Source organism: Manis javanica, chromosome X, assembly GCF_040802235.1.
Source record: "Manis javanica isolate MJ-LG chromosome X, MJ_LKY, whole genome shotgun sequence".
NCBI classification, from domain to species: Eukaryota; Metazoa; Chordata; class Mammalia; order Pholidota; family Manidae; genus Manis; species Manis javanica.
The window spans coordinates 43923669-43945355 of NC_133174.1; the positions used below are offsets into that span (position 1 = coordinate 43923669).

The 21687-nt window shown below is 42.0% G+C and overlaps 1 protein-coding gene across 1 annotated transcript; it reads left to right on the forward strand.

The window, feature by feature from the left end:
• The first annotated feature begins 1998 nt into the window (after positions 1-1998).
• On the forward strand, positions 1999-9263 carry LOC140847411 (diphosphoinositol polyphosphate phosphohydrolase 3-beta). Its single transcript, XM_073227679.1, has one exon. The coding sequence runs from the start codon at positions 2406-2408 to the stop codon at positions 2898-2900; it is 495 nt and encodes a 164-aa protein (XP_073083780.1). The 5' UTR covers positions 1999-2405; the 3' UTR covers positions 2901-9263.
• Positions 9264-21687: the final 12424 nt, after the last annotated feature.

The following is a 21687-nucleotide window of genomic DNA, read 5'->3' on the forward strand; positions in this document are numbered from 1 at the left end:
TTCTTTACCAAAATGATAGACTTTTTTCTCTTTATGCTGGAAAGAATATCTAAAGCAATATTTAATAATATTGGCAATAACAGGTATATTTGCCTAGATCCTGATTGTCGTGGATGTTTTTCTTGTTGGTTAGCATCCTTTGGGTATTTGGGAGTGTGGCCACACTGGGGAATGGCGACTGCGAAAACCTATTTTCCTAGTTTGTTTTCAATCATGGGGTGTTGCTTTTCTTCAAATGTTTTTTGATCATCCCTATGGCACTCAAATACAGTCAGTAGCAGTAGTATCTATTGATTAAAGTCCTTCTCTTCATGGCTCCATTTTATCATCCCTTTCATCTACCAACCGTGCATTTTCCTCATACTGCACTGTTGATATTGCAGGTGTCGCTGTCTCTAGGAACAGGATCAGTTTTGTGAGCTGTTCTGGATACAAATGGAGTGCAGCAGACTCTGGGAAGCTGAACTAGCTTACTCAAAATCGGGCTGCACGTTTCATGAGTACTTTCCACTTACTTTTCAGATTCAATTCCCCAATGTTGAAGGGATCGTTTCACTGGGAAAGTGAGTTTTCATGATCCTGGTTGCCTGATGCCAGCAGTGCCTTGTGGGTAAGAGAGAAACCAAGATGCCTAAGTTGCAATATGGTAAGAGTTAGGGGACACCAGAGGGCTTCTCCATTGGGCTACTGTTAGAGCTGGACAACAGCTGGAATAAATCAGAAGGGGAGGACAGGCTTTAAGTTGTTAAATTATTGGCTGCGGGGGGCCTCTTCTTGGCCAAGAGGCCAGAGTGACCAAACAGAGAGGTGAGAGAGCACCAACTGGTGATGCCAGGAGACGCCTAAACATAAAGATGCAAAAGATGAAGGGATTTCCATAGCCGTATTTTCCAAAGCCCCAACCAGTACTTATCAACGAGAAAGAGAGAGAAGGCTAGTGTGTGTGGAGGGCGGGGATTCTTGGGATTTAATGAAACACTACCTGGGGTGGTTTGCCAGCAGGCCGATGGCTATGACTCCAAGTGCAATGGGCTGAAACAAGCAGGGGAGTGGTTTACTGAGGAGGAAACTGAGGGACAGAGCTTAGGTAAGATGTCACCAGGGCTTCAAGAAACCGTGAAGGCATGTGCTGTGGCAAGATGCCTGGCAAGAAGAACCTGTGAACGTGAACAAAGGAAACCGCATTTACAATGGAGTGGGGGTACCAGAAATGGGGAGCTCTCAGGCCCTACCACACCTGGTCAACTGCAGACCCCAATAGGAAGAGAAGTACCTTGCATTCCCAGCAGGTAGCAGCCAACTTTACTAGTCCAGCAGGAGGAAGGAAGAATTTCACCTGTCCCAGCAACAAGTTCTGCCAATAAGAAAATGCCACAACTCGGCCAATGAGAAACTGTCACCTGCCGGAACTCTCCCTTTCCTCCCACGGACTTTCCTTCAAAGCAGCTCCTCCCAGCTTCCTCCTTTCCTCCATAAAGTAAGGCCTCCGCCTTTGGACCTCCAGGCTTGCCTGTGGTGTGGTAGCCTGCATGTCCCGTGTTGCAGTTCCTCTGCTATGCCAGATTAAACCCATTTTGCTGATACAATAACTGGCTGTTTCAGTTTTAAGGTGGACACACCTGTTAAAGAAATAAAACTGCATGATGTGAGTCAGCGGAGATGAGGCACCGCTTCGCTCAGAACACCCAGGATCAATTTGACCAAACCGGGGCCTTCCAATAAATAAGCCGGTACTTTACTCTTCATCCTGGGCCAGACCGTGTGTCCAATGATCACGTGTGTGTCCCGTGCAACCTGCCGGGGAGGGTGAGGGGAAACGTTCGGCCCAAAGGGGCACGTGGAAAAAACCCGGGAGCGAGGTAGGATGCAGCAAATTTAACTGCGTGCGAAGGAGATTCCCAGCCCTCAGGGTGCGGGGCGCCTGCGCAGTGGGCCCGAGGCGCTGCTGAGCCGCGGGACCCCCGCCCCTCGCCCTCCGACCCCCAGCCCCTCGCCCTCCGACGGGAACGCGGACGCGCACGCTAGCGCGCCTCACTTCGCTCAATCCCGGCCCGGCGGCGGAGGAGCGAGAGCGACGCGCACCGGGGACGTGCAGCGGAGACGCGGGTGGGCTCTGTGCGGAGTGGCGGGCTCTGGGCAGCGCGGGCGCAGGCGCAGGCGCGGCGCGTCCTCCCGTCGGGCTGCGTCGGCCTCGCTCGGGACCTCGGCCGCGCCGGGGACAGGCGGACTGACGTACCTCGCTCTTCCCCGCCCCCGCCTCATCCTCCCCAGGCTCCAGGGGCTCACCGGCCGAGGCGCTGCTCTTTCCCCGCCCCTCGCCTAAGCCCTTTTCTCTCGCCAGCACCTCGTTGCGCGGCGGCGGCGACCCGAGCAGCTGCGAGCGGCGGGAGCGGGAGGCTCGGAGGATGAAGTGCAAGCCGAACCAGACGCGGACCTACGACCCGGAGGGCTTCAAGAAGCGGGCGGCGTGCCTGTGCTTCCGGAGCGAGCGCGAGGACGAGGTGCTCTTAGTGAGTAGCAGTCGGTACCCGGACCGCTGGATCGTGCCGGGTGGGGGCATGGAGCCCGAGGAGGAGCCAGGTGGTGCGGCGGTCCGCGAGGTGTACGAAGAGGCGGGAGTCAAAGGGAAGTTAGGCCGGCTCCTGGGCATTTTCGAGCAGAGCCAAGATCGCAAGCACAGAACGTACGTGTATGTACTGACTGTCACTGAGATTCTGGAGGACTGGGAAGATTCGGTTAGCATTGGGAGGAAACGAGAGTGGTTCAAAATCGAAGATGCGATCAAGGTTCTCCAGTGCCACAAGCCCGTGCATGCCGAATATCTGGAAAAGCTAAAGCTGGGCGGTTCCCCAACCAATGGAAACTCCGTGGCCCCATCCCTGCCGGAGAGCGAGCCCTAGTATGTACCGCTCCTGCACTGACTTCTGCTTTCCGCCTACCTTAGAATAAAGAGGGCCCGGAGCACCTCTAGTGCCATGTGCGGCCTCACCGGGAGGAGGGAGACTTCTTTTGTTTCCTTGGCAGACCTCTGAATCACGCTTGCAAGCTGTCTCGGTTGCCAAGCTCTGTTTTCAGAAGGTTTGCCTATTTTTCAGATGCTTGCAAATCGCTTCTTGGTGGCACTGGAACATGATTCCGTAAGCCTAAGCCACACGGGGTGTTCGTGAAAGGTGTCTGAAGTGCTCACCCAGCCCTCGGCGGGGGGCGGGGGGGGGTGTGCGTTTGCACACGTGTGTACGCAGCGTGGCTTGGTTTTCTTACATTGCACACACGTGTGTGCATGTGTGTGTGTGTGTGTGTGTGTGTGTGTGTGTGCGCGCGCCCGCATTTTGGGGACCAGCCTTGTGGTTTTGTAGTGAAGGCCTTTAAAATCTAATCACCTTGGTTGTGTGGCATCTTTCATTAATTTTTTTAAAGTTGTTTTCTCATTCACAGCTTTAGCCGTTGTCAACAAGCCCTTCTTGAGGGGAATGAGCAGTTTTGAAGTTTTTTTTAATTTAAATGTTACATCTCGTGCTCTTTCTGCTCTGGACAGTAATTTTATCTCTAGACATGTAATCTAATTTGCCCTTTCCAGAAATTTATTTCTGTGTAGGTGATTGGATTTTCAAAAAATTTTCACAACTGGTAATGTTTCACTGCTTACTTGAAGTGGCTCTATCCCATATGGCCCAAACACAGTGTAAATAAAGTATACTTTATAGAGTAAATACCTTCTTCAGAAGGTATTGCTAGTCAAATGCATCCTGATGTGTGTATATATATTACCATGAAAACTGAATTCGTAGAGTATGATTTGGCATGCTCGACTTCCAACTCCCACTGCTCCTTTCTCAGTATACCCTCGAACAACCCTATGTTGTGCCCAACTCTCCATGTAAAGTAGTGCTTGAAAGAAACTTATTCCACATATTTGAACTTAGTGACTTTCCAGATAAACCTCCTGACAAGTAGTAGCCACTGGAATGGAATCTGTATGGTAATCACATCCCAACTGAGGGAAGTACCTTTCTTGTTACTCACCTTTTACGGAAGTTCAGTGTCAGGATGGCTAAACAATCCCTACGAAAGATTTAGGATAAGTGTTCTGTGTCACACTGCAAACTTTTTTGAGTGCCAAACTAAAAACTTAAATTTGCCCTGACACTTCCTTACGGTCAGGAATCCTACCTGGAAAATACTTAGGTCTCACTTGGAACTTTGTCTGTTCCCCCAGCCATGTCAGAAAGTAGGTAAAAATAAAGCCTGCTTCATGAAGTTGGGTATTGGGGGTGGAGAGAGCATTCATAATTTTTAGGATAACCTAGAATATGTCATATCTCAATCACTACTGATAGGTATTTTGTGTCACTCCACTATTTGGGGGTCGCTGTTATGTGCTGTATACTAAGAAATTTTGGAAGTCCAGCTTTTTCTCAGAACTCTATTCTCAGGAAGGTTGGGGAAAAGAGAGTATGGGTGGGAGATATCTTTCTACATATAACATTTAACATTTTAAAAATATTCTACTGACCAATAGTAGATATAAGTAGATAATAACTGTAATATAAATACTTTGTTACTCTATGTATCAACCTTTAAAACAGAACACAATCACTGCCAGAATTAAATATTGTTTACCCTTTTTTTTTAACTTTGGTATCACTGTTTTTAAAATAAAATCTTTGCCATATATAAATGTCTAAAGTACATGCTATAGTTAATAAAAATTTAATATTGTCAAAGGAATAAGTAAAATTTAAACGAATAGCTTTTAAAAACCAGTTACATAATTTCACGTTGTAAATTATGCAGAATTATTGAATGTTTTTCAAAAATTACCTGTTTCTTTGCACAATGCAAGTCGTATTATCAAAGAAACTTTCCAAATACTACTAACTGACCTTTCCTATTCCAACAATCTGTATTAACTAATAGATAATCCAAGTGACCTGATACTTTTCAATACACTACATTTTCATACACACTAATGGTAGAGAAACTGGATTATTGCTTTATGACTACTTCATACATAAAATTGCCTCTATCTAAAATGCTGCCACAAATACCTTTGAGGTTTAACTTACAATGTGACATTCTTGGAGATAATAATATACAGTTTTATGTTTTTACCTTTGAACTATGTATTTAACAAATATGGAAAGTAGAGTGTTGATGTTTCTCAACTCTTAAGAGTTGTTAACTTGTTAATATTTGTTGTAGTATATCCAGAAACATTTGGATTGAATCTGTCACTTGTTAGGATTTTCTTCAGTGTCCAGATAGCAGAACATTTTATGGTTATCACACTTCAACCGTTCAAATTCACATGGGCAGTTCTTGTTATATATGCTTCTAGAGATCAACCTAGAAAACTTAAATGTATCTGAAATCCTTTCATTTTAAAAGAGAAATCCAAGAAATTCAAGCTAATACAGTTGACACAGAGGTAGCAATATATGGTCACTATAACTGTATCCTTCAAAAGAGTTTGCTGCACAGTTGGAATTTTCTTTTTGCAGTCATTACATAGGACTTTTGCATTATTTATGTGATTATTGCATTAAAAATGTACAAATGAATCTTCCTGTTCATATCTCACCCCAAAAAAGAGTACATCAATCAAAGATAATTAAGACTTTCAGATGTGAGGTAGAAATTTGTTTTCAGTGTGTGTTTTTAAAAGGCTGGAGTTTTTTTTCCCAAGTGGACAAATGCCTATTCTTATCTTTAAAAAAAAAGTTTTAAGAAAATATGTTGGAGTAAAAATCAAATTGATATGTTTAATACATAATTTCCCTGGATGTCTAATGTATTTTATTTTCCAAGAAACCTGTTTTGTTTATCAGGTCATTTGAAAGAAGTAACAAAGAAGTGGGGTAGGGGGAGGCATCATGGTGGCTATAAATATTTTGAATTTATATGGTTTCATTTGAGAGAATAGTATGGATTTCAACATTTTTGTATTTAGAAACATCAAATAAATATTGGGGAGTGTGTGTGTGTGTGTGTGTGTGTGTGTGAGAGAGAGAGAGAGAGAGAGAGAGAGAGAGCAGGAACAGGAAGTTTGTAAAGTCACAACATTAGAGGGCCATTCCAGGACAGATGGTTTAAAGGGCTCTGAAGATGGAGCTGTTCCTCTCACTTCCCTTTAAGTAGAGTCCAATTTTAAGAAAGACAGGTCCTCCATCAATATTTGTTAACTGGGAAAAGTGAGGTGAAAATACTGCTTTATAGCCTATAGGACTAACAGCTGGTAAGAGTTTTCTTTTTCAGGGTTCCTTTTGCAGAAGCACCAAGCAAAATGAAATATTTTCAGTATTGTAATCATCTTTATGAATGATTGTTGACCTGTTAAGCTATGAACTCTTTGAGGACTAGGACCCTGCCTGAATCTTGTCCCATTTGCTCAGAGCCTAGAGCAGTACCTAAAATTTGGAGACACTTGTCATTGATCCACAGATTAGAAATGTCTGCTGCCAGTGTATTTTTTATTTCTTAGCTTCATATTTTAACTGGGACAATCTCTTGTTCCTTTAGGCTCCCATCTGGCCTCACAGTGGAACTGCACTGGATAATTAAATCACTGAAGGCTTTTCTAATAGAAAATGGTCGATGAACCATAGTAGATTCTCAATAAATATCTGTTGACTAGAGGAGTTGATGAATCAATGAAACTATTAATGAGATCTTTTTTTTAGGTGAATGGCATAGATGTTGTTCAGATTTACTTTGAAAGAATCAAGTATGAACCCAATGGTGAACAAAATTGTGAAGCATAGGTGAGCTCTTTCATACTCCCAAGGACACAGCTCATCCTATGCTTTTGGACACTTTTTCCCTGTTTACTACAATAACTATTCTCCAAATTGTTGCACTACCACTGTATCTGTACAGACTTCTAGTTTGGCACCTATGGCCTTTATTATGCTTTTATGATTATCTGTTTTTCCTACCAGTTTATATGACCTTGAGTGCAAGGACCTTGTTTCCTTAGTCTTTTTATATATCTAGAATACAAAATATTACTTGAACTATGGTAGACATCACTGAAGGTTTGCCTAAATAATATTTTGTAGTGACACCAGGTGGTAAAGCATTCACCTTCTAATCTAGTGTTAGTACAGTAAATGCTCTCTGTCTAGCATACATGCAGCTTTGGTATAGCAGGTGTCACACAGGTGTTTCAAGGCAGCTGTGAGATATTAGAAAGCAAAAATTCTTACTCATATGTCTGTTATCCCAGACATTATGTGCCTCCTGATGGCAGTATACTGTACCACCTATAAAATATATTTGCCAAAATTTTTAACCTAAATCTGACTGTGCCTCTAGACATAATTGCTAATGTATAGAAAATAAGGGAGAAAAAAAAAACATTACACCACAGAGGTGATAGCAGAATTCAGCCTGTAGGAAACTACAGGACAAATGACCCAGTATCTTCAGTAAATGAATTGCCATGATGAAAGAAAGAAATGGAGGAATTAACCTATAGATTAAAAGAGACTTATGAGACATATCAACCAATTGTAATACATGGATCTTATTTTACATCCCAAGTTGACAAAACCATAAAATAAATACATTTATGAGATAATCTGGATAATGTGAAAATTAACTGGATATTTGATATTTGTTCAGATAATGGTATTGTGGTTATATTGAAAACAAAAGTCTTTAGACATATAGTCTCAAATATTTCTGGTTGAAATTTGCTCCAAAATAGTAAGTCTGGATGTTAAGAGCATTGGAGATATTGATGAAACAAGACAGACCTTGACTTGATAATTGTTGAAGCTGGGTAATAGTTAAATGATGGTTCATCATATATGTTTCTCTCTACTTTTGTATGTTTGGCATTTTCTATAATAAAAAATTAACAAAATAGTTATCAGAGTTCTTATTAAAGTTTGTATATAAGGCATAGAGAAAAAAGAACAGGAGGAAAAATTTTAGATTGTTTAGAAAATGTTGGCTGTGGGATCCACTTCTGCCCAGGAAGTCAAATGCTCCCAAAAAGAAGGGTAATATTCCTGGCGTGGCTAGTGTTTCCTTTGATACAGACCAGTGTTAGGAGTTTTTTTTCTTTCAATTTGGTTCATTGAAATAAGAGTTAAATTCTTATTTACATTTATTGGAAAATAGGAATAGATCTCATGTTCTTTTTAGCAGGATTTTTGACAACAGTCCAGTTCACATCACTGTGAAAAAATTAAAGGGGTAGAGTCTTCAGAGAGAAAATTTATGGAATTTTATAAAAATCCACAAAATGCCATTTATTGAGTAGTTTTTTAAAGGAATAGTGTCTATAGACTTGTATGCTCATTTACTTGAAAGTTAAATTTAAGATAGGTGAACAGTGACTGCAGTGAACCATTTTGTGTTTCACAGACTGCAGATATTCCTTCAGTTTTGGACTGCATAGAATTCTGTAAAGACTAAACCTTCCTAAGTCAGAGTTACTAAAGCTGTACTGAAGTCAGCAAACGGGGTGGGTGAAGTCTGGCCAGACGTTTTTTTGTGGGTCAAGAAGGAGCCGGCAGAAAGAACAACATTGGCAGCCCCTTCCAGAGAATAGGAACACCTTCATGAGTAAGTGTGAAGGGTTGTGAGGCTGAAGCTGCCTATTCTATTCCTGTTCTCTAAAGTGTGTTCCAATTCCAAAAGCAAGCAGTTCCCCAAAACAGTTTTTCCTGGAAATGGGGAGATGAAAGGTTTACCTCAGAGCTCCTTACTACCCACAGCTAGGCAGAGCTTGCTTTCACTTCCAAGATTCTCCTATTAGAAGGAACAGAAAAATTCCAAAAAATTTTTCATCAGTCTTTCCTAACTTGAGGTTATTTTAACTTTAGCAGATTTTTTAAAATTTGGAGGCAACAGAGCCAGGGAAATTGAACTGTACGTGGTGGCTGTAAATTAAATAGTGGTTTGGAGGCCATGGCTCAATATTGGCTTGACCCATCTACTAGCTCTATGGCCTCTGCCAAGTTATTTTACATCTCTGATCTTCCACCCTCCTATCTGTAAAGTGGGGATAATCACAGCCCCTATTTTTGTAAACAGCACTACTTCTGAGAAGCGCTTTGTAAATCTCCTGGGCTAAGGTATACCTTTGTGTTCCCAGGTGCTCCATTGCTTTGTTATGTCATACTTCTTATCAAAGGTATATCATATTTATTATCCTGAATGTCTCTACCTTCAAAACTGAGCTCCCCTGGCTTTGGGACCCAGACTAGGTTGTCTCTGTATCCTCAGAGTCTGGCACAAAGCCTGGGATGTGATGCCCCACAGGTGCTTGTAACATGTTTATTACATAAATGATTGTCAGACCTCTTACCAAAAATATATTGCTGTTATTTTACCAGGTATTTGTTTACTGATAAATGTGAAATATGTGACATCATAAGACTGATCTGTACTAAATTTCTCTTTATTGGGAAGAATATTTTGTCAATAAATCATGCTTCCATTTTTCAGAATCTTCCAGTACCAATCATTCCTAACTTCTTAGCTTCATAAAGTACTGTGGGATATTCCCTCAGGTGCTAAACTGGCCCCACAGCTGCATTTGGTAACTCACTGAAGGCTTCCCAAATACAAACCATTGAAAGACATGGTAAGACCTCTATTTATTCAGTTTAAGAAATATTGAATGAATACAAGTATGCTAATTATTTTATGGGTAACAGACATAGATAGCAATTAGGATTATATGGTAACAAATTCACACATAGGAGACAAAAGTAAGGCCAAGACCTGACTGATTGGACTTGTCAAGTTACGATGAGCTACTTTTAGATTTAGACAGTTTATTACTTACACACTGCAGAGAAGAATGGGCCAACAGAGCCAGCTCCCCAGATCCTTGTCCCACATACCCTAAAAGACAACAAAGGAAGAAAAGGGCTGTGACTGTAATGCAAGTTTGGGAATACTGAGGAGGCAAATCTAGACTGCAGCTGAGTGGTTTTATATTCTCCAGTTCTATTCTGAGGGTCATAGGACAGAAAGCCCCGTACCTCATCAGAAAGTGGTAGGTTGTAAGAAACTGTCTCATGACAGCCTCCCTCGTGGGGGTAGGTTTGTGGGAGACAGCTTTATAGTGGCTCCTTAAAGTCTTCTATCTTCTCATGTTTTGGGAGGTCACAGGGCATTTAACCAAGCCTCGGATTAGCTGCATGCAATTGCAAACAGATACTTGCAAGGGTGCTAGGCTACCATAGAAGGGCTATTCCCCAACAACTCCACTTCCCTTTCACATATCCAGTTAGGAATTCTGTCTACAATCACTCTGAAGATGCAGAATGGACCCCCATCCTAAGTTTGGTTCAGATGTTGAGACTAATGATGCCACTCACACACCAGGAAGATATTCACAGATTTATTACTCACATAAGTTTTATGGGGAGAGCAGGACAGGCTTCCAAAACAGGTTTGAAAATGTCCTGAGAGAACATGGAAAGGAGACTGGTATGGACTTTTATTGTGTTTATTGGCGGTGGGGGGGGGGGGTGTTGCTGAAGTTAGAGCTCTAATGCATAGCCAGGGGCTTATAGGGTTTGAAACTATCTCTGCCTGCAAGGGTAAGAAAGTGACCAGGGTTTCTATTAGCTTGCCCAGAGATAGGGCTGAAAGGGGAGGAGTGAAGGGTGAGGTTTAAAAGCTGTCAGCAGTCAAATATCAAAAATTTTACAAAAATTGGAGACAGACTTTTTATTACAATTCATCCCTGATGTTTCATAACTAAATATACAATATTACTTTAATTGAATTTGAATAGGTTTAAAACCCATTAAGGTACTCTGTGAGGTCTGTAGCCTGAGGCTTATAAGAAAGTGAATCTTCCAGCAAATGTTTTGCTCAACACTGTGTATTCTGAGGAATGAAATGAATGCCTTGGTCACAACAATGTCTGGAACTCTGAAGGGGATAAGGACTGTCTTGGTGAGGCTTCATATCATATCTTGAGTAAATGTAGAGGCAAGAGTGATGTTCATTTATATTATCTGTAAGGCAAGAGATTCCCAGAGTTGTTATTCCAAAAGGGACAATCTTAGATAAAGAATTTATGTTGCTGCCATTTGCCAAACCAGACAACCAGGCCACTGGCAATTGCCTAACGGTCTAAAAATTTGCAGAGAGGGCCAATTGTTGCCTTCTCTGGGCATCCAGTGCTAAGATGACCACCTGAAGTTTGGCCAGTTGTGTTGGTCCTTGGATCCAGTACTTTATCCGAGACATACTGGTTAAGGGATGAAAAGCAGCAGTAATCCACTGAGCTCCATCATGTGCGATTATGACAGTGTATCTATAAAGTGTACAAACCTCCATTGCTATCCATTCAGCTGATGCAAAGAGGGTCCCCAGGTAGCCAAGAGGTGACCTCTTCAGGCCCATAGCATCTGCCAGAGGACCCAGGTTTGGCTCCACACTGCAGCAAAGAGGCTTTGGTGACTGATGAATTTGCAGGTGCTTCCTCAAAGGCCCAAGGAATAATTAGCTGGATATGGAGGGTCACGAACAAGTTCAGGGCCTGTGAGAACCTCTATTTCCAGAAGACCCCAATATATAGGCAGCAGTTGCCACTTTAATGACATAGAAGTAGGGTAATTACTTGCAACAGAAGGCCATGGGCAACTTATGGCCATCATGGGTGGTGCAGAGACTCCAGAGGCATGAAAGGAAGTTGCTAAGCCTCTACAGTGAAGGAGTTTCTGTAGGACACTAATAGGAGAGCCTATAATAATATTGCAATTTAAAAAATGTTCCAGAGTCTTGTTGGAGGCAGGTACCATTCGAGGTGGGCTTATTTGCAAGCAACAACATAAATGGGCTAAAATGAACATTGCAAGTGAGGACTATGTTGCCTCCAGAACCCAAAAAATGCCTAAAAGATGTTGGGCTCATTTAATGTGAGATCAGTAGCAGTTTTTTGCAGTGTCAAGGGTGGGCAATTCTCAGTCTTCTAAATAATCTTCAGGAATTTATCCAAAATGGGAAGGTTTTGCACTATGTGTAGGCAATGGCCCATCCCCTTTTTGTGAGCTCCTTCTTGAATACTTGTATGTCCTGAAAGAGTGATTCCAAGTAATCACCTTGGAAGAAGACGGCATTAATGTAATGATGTATCTTTGCTCCTGGAGAAAGTTGAATTCAGTTAGGGTCTTGCCTGCAAAGATTGTTGAGATAGCAGAGCTGTTGAGGTCTCTATGAGTAGCTAGGTAAAGGTGTATCGTTTCCCTTTGAAAGAGAAGGAAAACTGAGGCTGAGAGGTTTTTGACACAGGCGCTAAGCAGAATGTATTGGCCAAATCTATAACAGAAAAAACATTTATCAGTTGCTATTGGATGGAGTCAATAATTTCCATAATTATTAGTTATGCAGGCCTTAATGGATGGGACTCTGGCATTAAGGCTGTGGTAATCCCCTTATGAAGTCCCATTCATTCTTTCCAGGTGAAGAATAGGCCAAATTAGGTTGGTAAATGAAGAAGTAGTTGGGATAATAATCACCTCTTCCCTAAGTAGGTCTTATTTAATGGGTTTTAATCCTTGAAGGCTCTGCTTAATTTACATTGGACTGAATTAACTAGACAAAGGTGGGGAGGATGTCTATGACATCCCATTTCTTCAAGCCAGTATGTACTTGCCAGAGGCTTAATTTTGATGTATTACTTAATGGGTCAGACTGTTCATGCCGACTATTGGATGTTTTAAAGCAATGGGTGCTGTTGTCATGGGGGATTTAGTCAACGCTATGATTATGATAGTTAAAGTAAGGCATATCTGCTTGTCCTCTAATATTCAGTAAGTACCCTGAGATTTTAGGGGTTATTACATTCACTGGTCAGGGTTCTCCAGAGGAAGAGGACCAATAGGATATGTACATATTTAGAGAGACTAGTGAGTCCAAAATCTGAAGTGTGGGCTGGCAGCCTGGAGATGAAAGAGGGCTATTGGTGCAATTCTAGTCTGAAGCCTGACAGCCTGGAGACCCAGAACACCTGATGGTATATTATGAAGTGTGAAGATCATCTGCTGGAATGCTTCCGCTTGCTCAGGGAACTCAGTCTTTTTGTTCTATTCAGGCTTCAACTAATTGGGTGAGGCCCACTCACATCATAGAGGACAATCTGCTAACACAAAGTTCACTGATTTAAGTGTTCATCTCATCCAGAAATGCCCTCCAAGTTGACGCATAAAATTAACCATCACAAGTCTACCCCTTGTCAATTTGGCACCTATATACATCTCCTTAAACCATACTTAATCTCCAAATGAAGACAATAATAAGGTTATTCTTCCATGTAACATGATACAACTATCCTGTGTACTACCCAAAACACACTAACCCATTCCCAGAAGAAGAGATAGTCCTTGAGTGATGTTTACTCTTCTTCATACCCCATAACTTAAATACTGTGATGTAAAGTTAAAAATTCTTAAACACTATGATATGACATAAATATATCTTATGTTCCATGATGAGGAATTAGCAGAGGGAAGAAAAGAAAGGTGTTCTATAGACACACATTAACATATTCATAATAAAACAAGGAATAAATACTCATGACAATTACAGTCCTCATTTCTGTAATAGGTGATGTCATAACTGGTATTCATAAATACCTTCTTACTATAATCACTCCATATTACCTTTGTCTTCAATAAGCACGTCAGCTGGTTGTGGTTTTTTATATGGTAGGGTGATCAAAACCTTCATTCTCAAAGGGTCTGGGCCACTACCAATCCTGCCTGGCATGGATTGTAGTTTTCTTGACTTTCATCACAGAGTATAACAATACTGAGAGATGCCCTAAGGGATCTCCTGTTTTCCAGACATGCTCTTCCTGACCTCCATTGTGGAGTAGCAGTCCAATTTCCCCTTGGTAATCAGCATCAGTCACCCCAGCCAGTACAGTAACTCCCTTCATTGCTTTCATGAGGAGCCAAAAAGGGACAGGTCATAATCTTAACTTCTAGTTCAGTGGAATCACTGTTGTGTCTCCTGGAATCAGAAGCACTCCTCACTTTGGAACTAAGACCTTTCGGCCAGCAGAGCATAAGACTGCAGGAACTGGTAGCAAAAATTTTGCTAGTGGGTCACTAGGGGTAATAATGAGTGGTACCACTCACATTTTCACCTCTTGATTCCAAGACCCATAAATCCTGCCTATGGGAGAAATGGCATCATATATTGGATAAAGATTCAGAAGAATATAGCTTCCTGAAAAATCTTCCAAGCCCTAAAAGGTATTACCACTAGCTGGTGCTGTAATGCTGTAACTGAGTCTTCAAAAGGCCATTCCACAGTTCTTTCAAGGCAGCTGCTTTAAGATGGCGAGGACCATGGTAAACCATTAATTCCATGAGTGTGGGCCCATGGCTACACTTCATTTACTGTTAAGTAATTTCCTTGATCAGAAGTAATGCTATATGGAATATCATGATAATGGTAAGACATTCTGTAAATCCACAGATAGTGGTTTTGGCAGAAACATTGCATGCAGAGAAGGCAAATCTATATCCAGAATATCTATTCCAATAAGAAGAAAATGTTACCTCCTCCATGATGGAAGCTGTCCAATGTAACCAACCTGTCATGAAGTAGGTCACTAACAAGTCATCCTGGGGAATGTAAGATGATCATCATATTTGGTGCTCAGTGTTGGTCTTTGCTGCTGCCAAATTTGGTACTCCATGGTGCCCATATCCAGGTTAGCATTCATGAGTGTTAAGTCCATATTCGTGAGCCCATTGCACAATGACAGGGGTAGCTGGGGAAAGAGACTGACTGGTATCCGCAGAATGCATCATCCTATCCACTTGATTTCTAAAAGTATCCTCTTTTGATGTCATTCAGATGAGCATTCACATGGGACACTAATGTCTTCACATTTTTTGTCCATTCAGAGAGGTCTATCCACATACCTCTTTCCAAAAATCTCCTTGTCACCAATTTTCCAGTCATGTTTTTTTCCAAGTTCCTGACCATCCAGCCAAACCATTGTCCACAGGCCAGGCATTGATCTGTAATCACATGTCTAGCCATTTTTCCTTCCAAGAAAAGTGAACAATCAGGTACACTGTTTGAAGTTTTGCCCACTGAGAGAATTTCCCTTCATCATCATCCTTCAGGGATGTTCCAGAAACCAGCTATAGTGCTGGAGCTGCCCCCTTTGGGGTGGTGCCTGCATATCATGCAGATCCATCAGTAAACTGGCCTGAGTCTTCTCTTCCTCTGCCACCTGATCATAGGGAACTCCTCATGAGGCCACAGGTGCAGGCTTGGGGAGAGAAGGGGGTGTATCAAGAGTGGGGTTTATGCACATTTGGGCCACATCTCCATGTATCTTACTTGTTCCTGCTCAGGCCCCATCACCTGTGGACCACTTTCATTTGAGGTAGAGTGCTGCTGTGCATGCCCAACTTTACGGTGTGGCAAGTCAGATTACACCCAATTCACAATGGGCAGCTCGAATCCCATGGCGACTTGGTGGCCCATGGTTAAGCATTCATTGTCTCCTAGGTCCAGTAGCAGGCCAACAGCTGTTTCTCAAAAAGAAAAAGATTTACCTGTGGAGGGTGGCAGGGCTTTACTCCAAAATCCCTAGGCGTCTTCTGTGATTGACCTAGAGGGGCCCCCCAAAGGGCCCAAACAGCATCCCCATCTGTCACTGACACTTCATTGGATCTGCTAGATCCCATGGCCCAAGTGACTAAACAGCTTTCACAGCAACCTGGACTGGTTTCAGAGCCTTCTCTTTCTCTGAGCCCCACTCACAAACAGCAGTTTTTGGGGTCATCAGAAAATGGGCCAGAGGAACACACTCAAATGAGGAATATTTGCCTCCAAAATCCCGAGATGCCTAACAGGCATTGTGCCTCTTTTTGGTTGTAGGAGGGCCAGATTCAACATCTTACCCTTTACCTTAGAAGGGATATCTCAGTAAGTCCCACATCACTGGACCCCTAGAGATTTCACTGTAGAAGGACCTTTATTTCTTGTCATATTTATTTCCCACCCCCTCATACATAACCAAGAAGTCTTAGGGTAAGTACTACTTCTTGATCACTAGGTTTGATCAGCACAATGTCATCATGTAATGGACCAATGTACTATCTTGTGGGAGAAAAAAGGTGAACAAGATCCCAGCTACCTAAACTATGTCACAGAGCTGGAGAGTTGGTACAGTCCTGAGGTAGCATAGTGAAAGTATATTGCTGGCCTTTCCAGCTGAAAGCAAACTGCTTCTGGTAAACCTTATTGACAGATATGGAGAAAAAACCATCAGCCAGATCAGTAGCTGTGTACTAGGTACCAGGGGATGTGTTAATTTGTTCAAATAATGAAACCACATGTAGTACAGCAGCTGATGTTGGAGTCACCACCTGGTTAATCTTATGACAATCCACAGTCATTCTCCAAGATACTTCTGTCTTCTGCACAGGCCAAATAGACAAGTTGAATGGGGATGTGGGGGGAATCATTGCCCCTGCATCCTTCAAGTCCTTGATGGCAGCACTAATCTCTGCAATCCCTCCAGCAATGCAGTGTTGCTTTTTGTTTATTATTTTCCTAGGAAGGGGCAGTTCTAGTTGCTTCCACTTGGCCTTTCTCACTCTAACAGCCCTCACTCCACACACACGGACACAATGTGGGGATTCTGCCAACTGCAGAGTGTGTCTATTCCAATTATTCCTTCTAGAGCTGGGAAAATAACCACAAAATGGATTTGGAAGTCAACTGGGACCACTGTGAGATAGACTTAAGCTGAAACTTCATTGATCACCTGACCTCCAGAAACCCCTACTCTGACTGGTATACCACAGTGATATTTTGGGTCTCCTGGGATCAGTGTCAGTTCAGAGCCAGAGTCCAGTATTTCTTGAAAAGTGTTGAGTATTTTATTTTCTCCAGTACACAGTTACCCTGGTAAAGCACTGTAGGTCTCTTTGGGGAAGCCTGGGAGAAAGATCAGCAGTATAAATTTTGGGTAGTATATCAGGATCCTTCCTCAATGGGCCCCAGTTTCCCCTTCATTCAAGAGGTCCTAGGCCTGTAAACTGGGAATTTATTGAGGGACCATGACTTTCCATTCTTATGATTCATATTAGACTTTTTTGTTCACTTGACCTAGAACTTCTCAACTTATACTGGTCAAATAAGAATTTATTAGGATTCCTATCTATTTCACCAAAAACAATGATCAACTAGCCAATGCCATATGTCTGCATGAGTCAGACTATTCTGACTGCTACTTTGACTCTGCTGTCCATTACAGTAACCACACTCCACTTTGACTTTGGTGGATGAGTGACACCACTTGGCCCCTGACATCCCTGGATCCAATTATCCCAGTGAATTTATGTTTACTCCCAGTACATTTAGGTTTTCCAATTCAGTGAGTGCTGTTCCTACTGTGAAGTCTGGCCTAAAGAGAAAAGCATTCACAGAGTTCTTCAAGGATTTATGGACTTCCCTCATAAATTTGTTTCTCACATTATTTGTGAAAGATAGGGCTTCAGGACCCTCCCAGTGTGGGTGAGTAGGTCTTAAATGGATATAACATTACAATCTCCCTAAGCCTTTGAATCTTTTTCTCTACATTGAACCAACACAGGTCTGGCATTTCCAATTCTTTCTGGTGGGCCACATTTTGGTCCATGTTTTAGCCAACAAACCAAACAGAACGCTTTCTAACTCCTTGAGCTGCAACATTAAATGTAGAATCTCAGCTTAGTGGCCCCACATCAATAAATTCTCCTGATCCAACTTTATGTTCTTTCTACCATTATTTCATATTCCATGCGTATTATTAGTATCTGTTCCCACACATATTCCCTAGATTTCTGTACAAGTTAGAGAACTCAAGTAATTTCTTTTGTGGGGGAGTATAGCACACTTCCTCATGAGTCACACTTTGTACCTCACCTTTGGGGTGCTGGGACTTGACTTTAGTTATAGGTCTAGAAGAAAAGAGAGGTTGTGGGGGTGAGTCTTGAGGAGAATCATGATTATCTTTTATGGAAACTTCCTCCAGGGAGGTCATTACAGTTTCCTTAGGTAATGCAGGTTTAATCTCCTCAGATGGAAGTAGAGAAGCTACTTTACTGGCAAAGAAGATTTATCAGAATTTAGGGGCTTAACATCCCCAGCTTCACCAAGGTCTTCTGATATGCCCCCATTCTGACTTTCAGGATCCTATTTGTTCCCCATCAATGCCCTCACTTTAGCAACTGTAAGGCTGGGAATTCAACTTGAACTGTAATTCAGCCACTGACAGGATGGCTTGTGGGTTTGATTTCAGCAATCTCAGCCCTGTGACTACATGAAATAAGGTCTCTCAGGTCTGACATAGGATTCAGGTCATTTATGTGGTGCTGGAGCTGGGAATTTGAATCCTTTAGCTCACCCATTCCATTTCGTGTTTTATCCAACAACATTAGGAACAACCAGCCAATATCATTATATTCACTAGTTTGATAAAAATGTTTGAAAGTATCATATGCATAGTTACCCAGTTCTTTGCTTCTTATAGGTGTTTTTTGACAAATATCTGATGGTGATATTTTGTAGATCTCTATTGCCAGATCATGCCATGAACTATCAGTGCTCTCTTTACTCCTGGAAAGAGTCATTAGTGACATTAAATCTAATCAGATTAGAGAACCAATTCCAGAAACCCTAGGACTAATTCAGAAAATTCATGCTTAAGACCCTGTTCTTCTAGAACCACTCAGTACCAAAATCTGTATTATTCAGGGTTCTCCAAAGAAACAGAACCAGTAGGATGTTTATATATATGGGAGGAGATTTATTACTAGGAATCAGATCATGAGATTATAGGGGCTGCTAGATCCAAAATTTGCAGTGTGGGACAGCAGTCTGGAGACCCAGGAGAGCCAATAGTACAGATGAAGTCCAACAGCAATCGGCTGGAGAATTCCCCCTTGCTCACAAAGAATGTTCTCTTTGTTCCATTCAGGCCTTCACTGATTGGATGAATCCCACTCATATTATGGTGGGCAGTCTGCCTAGTCAAAATTCACTGATTTAAATGTTAATCTCATCCAAAAATACCCTCCAAGTGGACACATAAAATTATCCATCACATCATGTATAAATCCCCAGGTATAACTGCAGTTTGAGTCCCAGAATCAATTAAGACCATGAAGTTTTGTCAATTTTGCATTTCAGCACTTGTTTAATTCAGCACCTATGTTATAGAAGCACAAAGGCATTCAATGCCCTTTTATCTTTTTCTTGTATAAATTCATTTAGTAAATGTGTTTCCAATTGTGTCAGATTCTGGACCTTTCAGTTTTTTCCTTTCCTCTATATCCAATTTCTCTCTCTCTCTCTCTCTCTCTCTCTCTCTCTCTCTCTCTCTCTCTCTCTCTCTCTCTCCCTCTCTCCCTCTCTCCCTCTCTCCCTCTCTCCCTCTCTCCCTCTCTCCCTCTCTCCCTCTCTCTCTCTATTTCCATCTATTTGGGGGTATTCTCCCTGCTCTATTTATCTGTAAATTTCTTTTTCTGGAGATCCTGGAATTGGTATGATCAACCTTAGGGGTCTACCACAGAGCAATATTTACTTTTTAGGGTTTAAGGACTCTGGGCTTAAGTTGGATTTGAATTAATTTCTTGGTATGTTACAGGAGTGTCATTGGCATTTTTACATATTATTCTCAAGATAAGGATGTTTTTTTGGTGACAGGTATAGGCAGCAGCAGGAGCAAAGGCATTTTGTAAAGTCCTAATGAGCTATCTGCCTTTAGGGTTATGGGCCTCAATAATTCAAATCTTCAAACAGCAACTGCTCTTTAAATAGTGACTGTTTTTCTCCACACAAGTGGCCAACTGACCAATCCATATATTGCATATATCACACAGGGTATAGTCTTTCCTCTAAGTGCTCTGTAGAGTAGAGGACCAATGTCTGGTTGAGAAACACAACCAGTTGGTCACAGGGTAAAGCTATTACACTGAGCTTAGTGTCAGTCACAGCTTTTTCTGCATTTGAGACATATCATTCATTCTAAGACACATAGATGGGTCAGAGCCCACACAAATGACCCAGGGATACTTTAAGGAGGACATCAATCCTATACTCCAGTCCCTAAATGCCAATTACTTACCAAAACTTCCAACTTAGGTTGGTTAAATCTGTAACAGAAACTTGGTGGAACCTAGCAAGTGCAATACAAAGGACAACTCAAAAGGCTATCCAACCAGAAGGAGCAGCTTAAATTGCATACTTTCCATTAGACAGCAGAACCAAGTAGCAAGCCAAGGTAAGAGAAAAAAGACCCCCCGTGTTGGTAATCATCATCTAGATTATCTTGTTCACATTTCTAATAGGTGTGCCCACTCTGAAGACACAGAATTGACCCCCATCCAAAACTATGTTTAAATGATGCCACATACACACCAAGAGTATTGAAAGGTTTATTACTCACTAATGAAGATTTGGCAGGAGAGCAAAGGAGGCTTCCCAACTGGGTCTAAAAATGTCTTGAAAGAGCAAGAAAAGGAGACTGGCTTGGAGTTTTTATTGAGGTTATGGGGTGGGTCAGGGCCAGGGTGAGTATCCCCATGCTTGAGCAGGGGTTTGCATGGTTTGAAACTACCATTATCACCCATGGAAGATGCACTCAGGTTTCTTATCAGCCTGCCCAATGTGGGCAGATGAAGAAGAGGGAAGGGCAAGTCTTAAAAGCTTTCAGCAGTCAACAATAATTTACAAAATAGAATCAGACTATTACACCACCCAATCATGTATCTCAATTAGCTGTATTGATAGGGGCTTATACCAAATCTGTTCAGTTTGATGTAGGCAACATTGGACAAGAGTGACCATGACTATAACTCCTAATAGGATGATTGGAGCCATCTGGAGGAGAGACCTCATCTAGCTGCAGTCAAGCCAGTTAAATATGTAAAAGCATAGAAAAGAGCCCACTGATAACACCATAAGGCTAAAGGGAATTGTATTTGTGTTGAGAATGTTAAACTTTTCTTTTTTTCAATAAAAGGCTGTTCCTTCTACAGTCAGCAGATGTTGGGAGGTTTCTGAGAATTCTTCAATTAAGATTCTTTCTTGGTCAGAAGTTAAGTTATGGGCGATGGCAGCACTCTGTGATAAATTGACTAGATGCACTGTAGATAAGAACTGAGAGAGAGAAATTAAGGTTCTCTTCCACTACCCTTGACTACCCAGGGTCAAAGATTTTTCCTCACCACCAGCCAGGGTTGTTGTTCTTTTTCCACAGCCTCATGATTGGTATGACTGGTTTCTGCAGCAACCACTTCACCTTTTTTTCCAGTTCTCCCAATCTCTTAGAGAAACAGTATCCCTGATCTTGTACCTATATGGTTCAGAAATTTCTTTATATTTCTTGTACCATCTGAAATTATCTCCCATCCCCTAACATGTGGGCCATGCCAAAACCACCTTAGGGGTTATCACCTCATATTTATGATTATTATCATCAATATCCACAATTGCCCAAGTCCAGCAAGCATAGCCAGACAGCCAAAGAAGCATCAGGTTGGAGTCTCCCACCCCCACATCTTCCTGCTTCTTGCAAGTTCTTGTTGCCTGATTTCCCAGGAGTAGGCGAGGGAAGTGGAAGCAGTAGAGTGAATTATGTGGTTTGGATTTTCTTACAACCAGTCTGGACTTCCTATTCCCCTCCCCAACCTC

Bases quoted from the DNA above. Each gene is read 5' to 3' on its own strand.
- LOC140847411 (XM_073227679.1), top strand. From the start codon at position 2,406: ATGAAGTGCAAGCCGAACCAGACGCGGACCTACGACCCGGAGGGCTTC.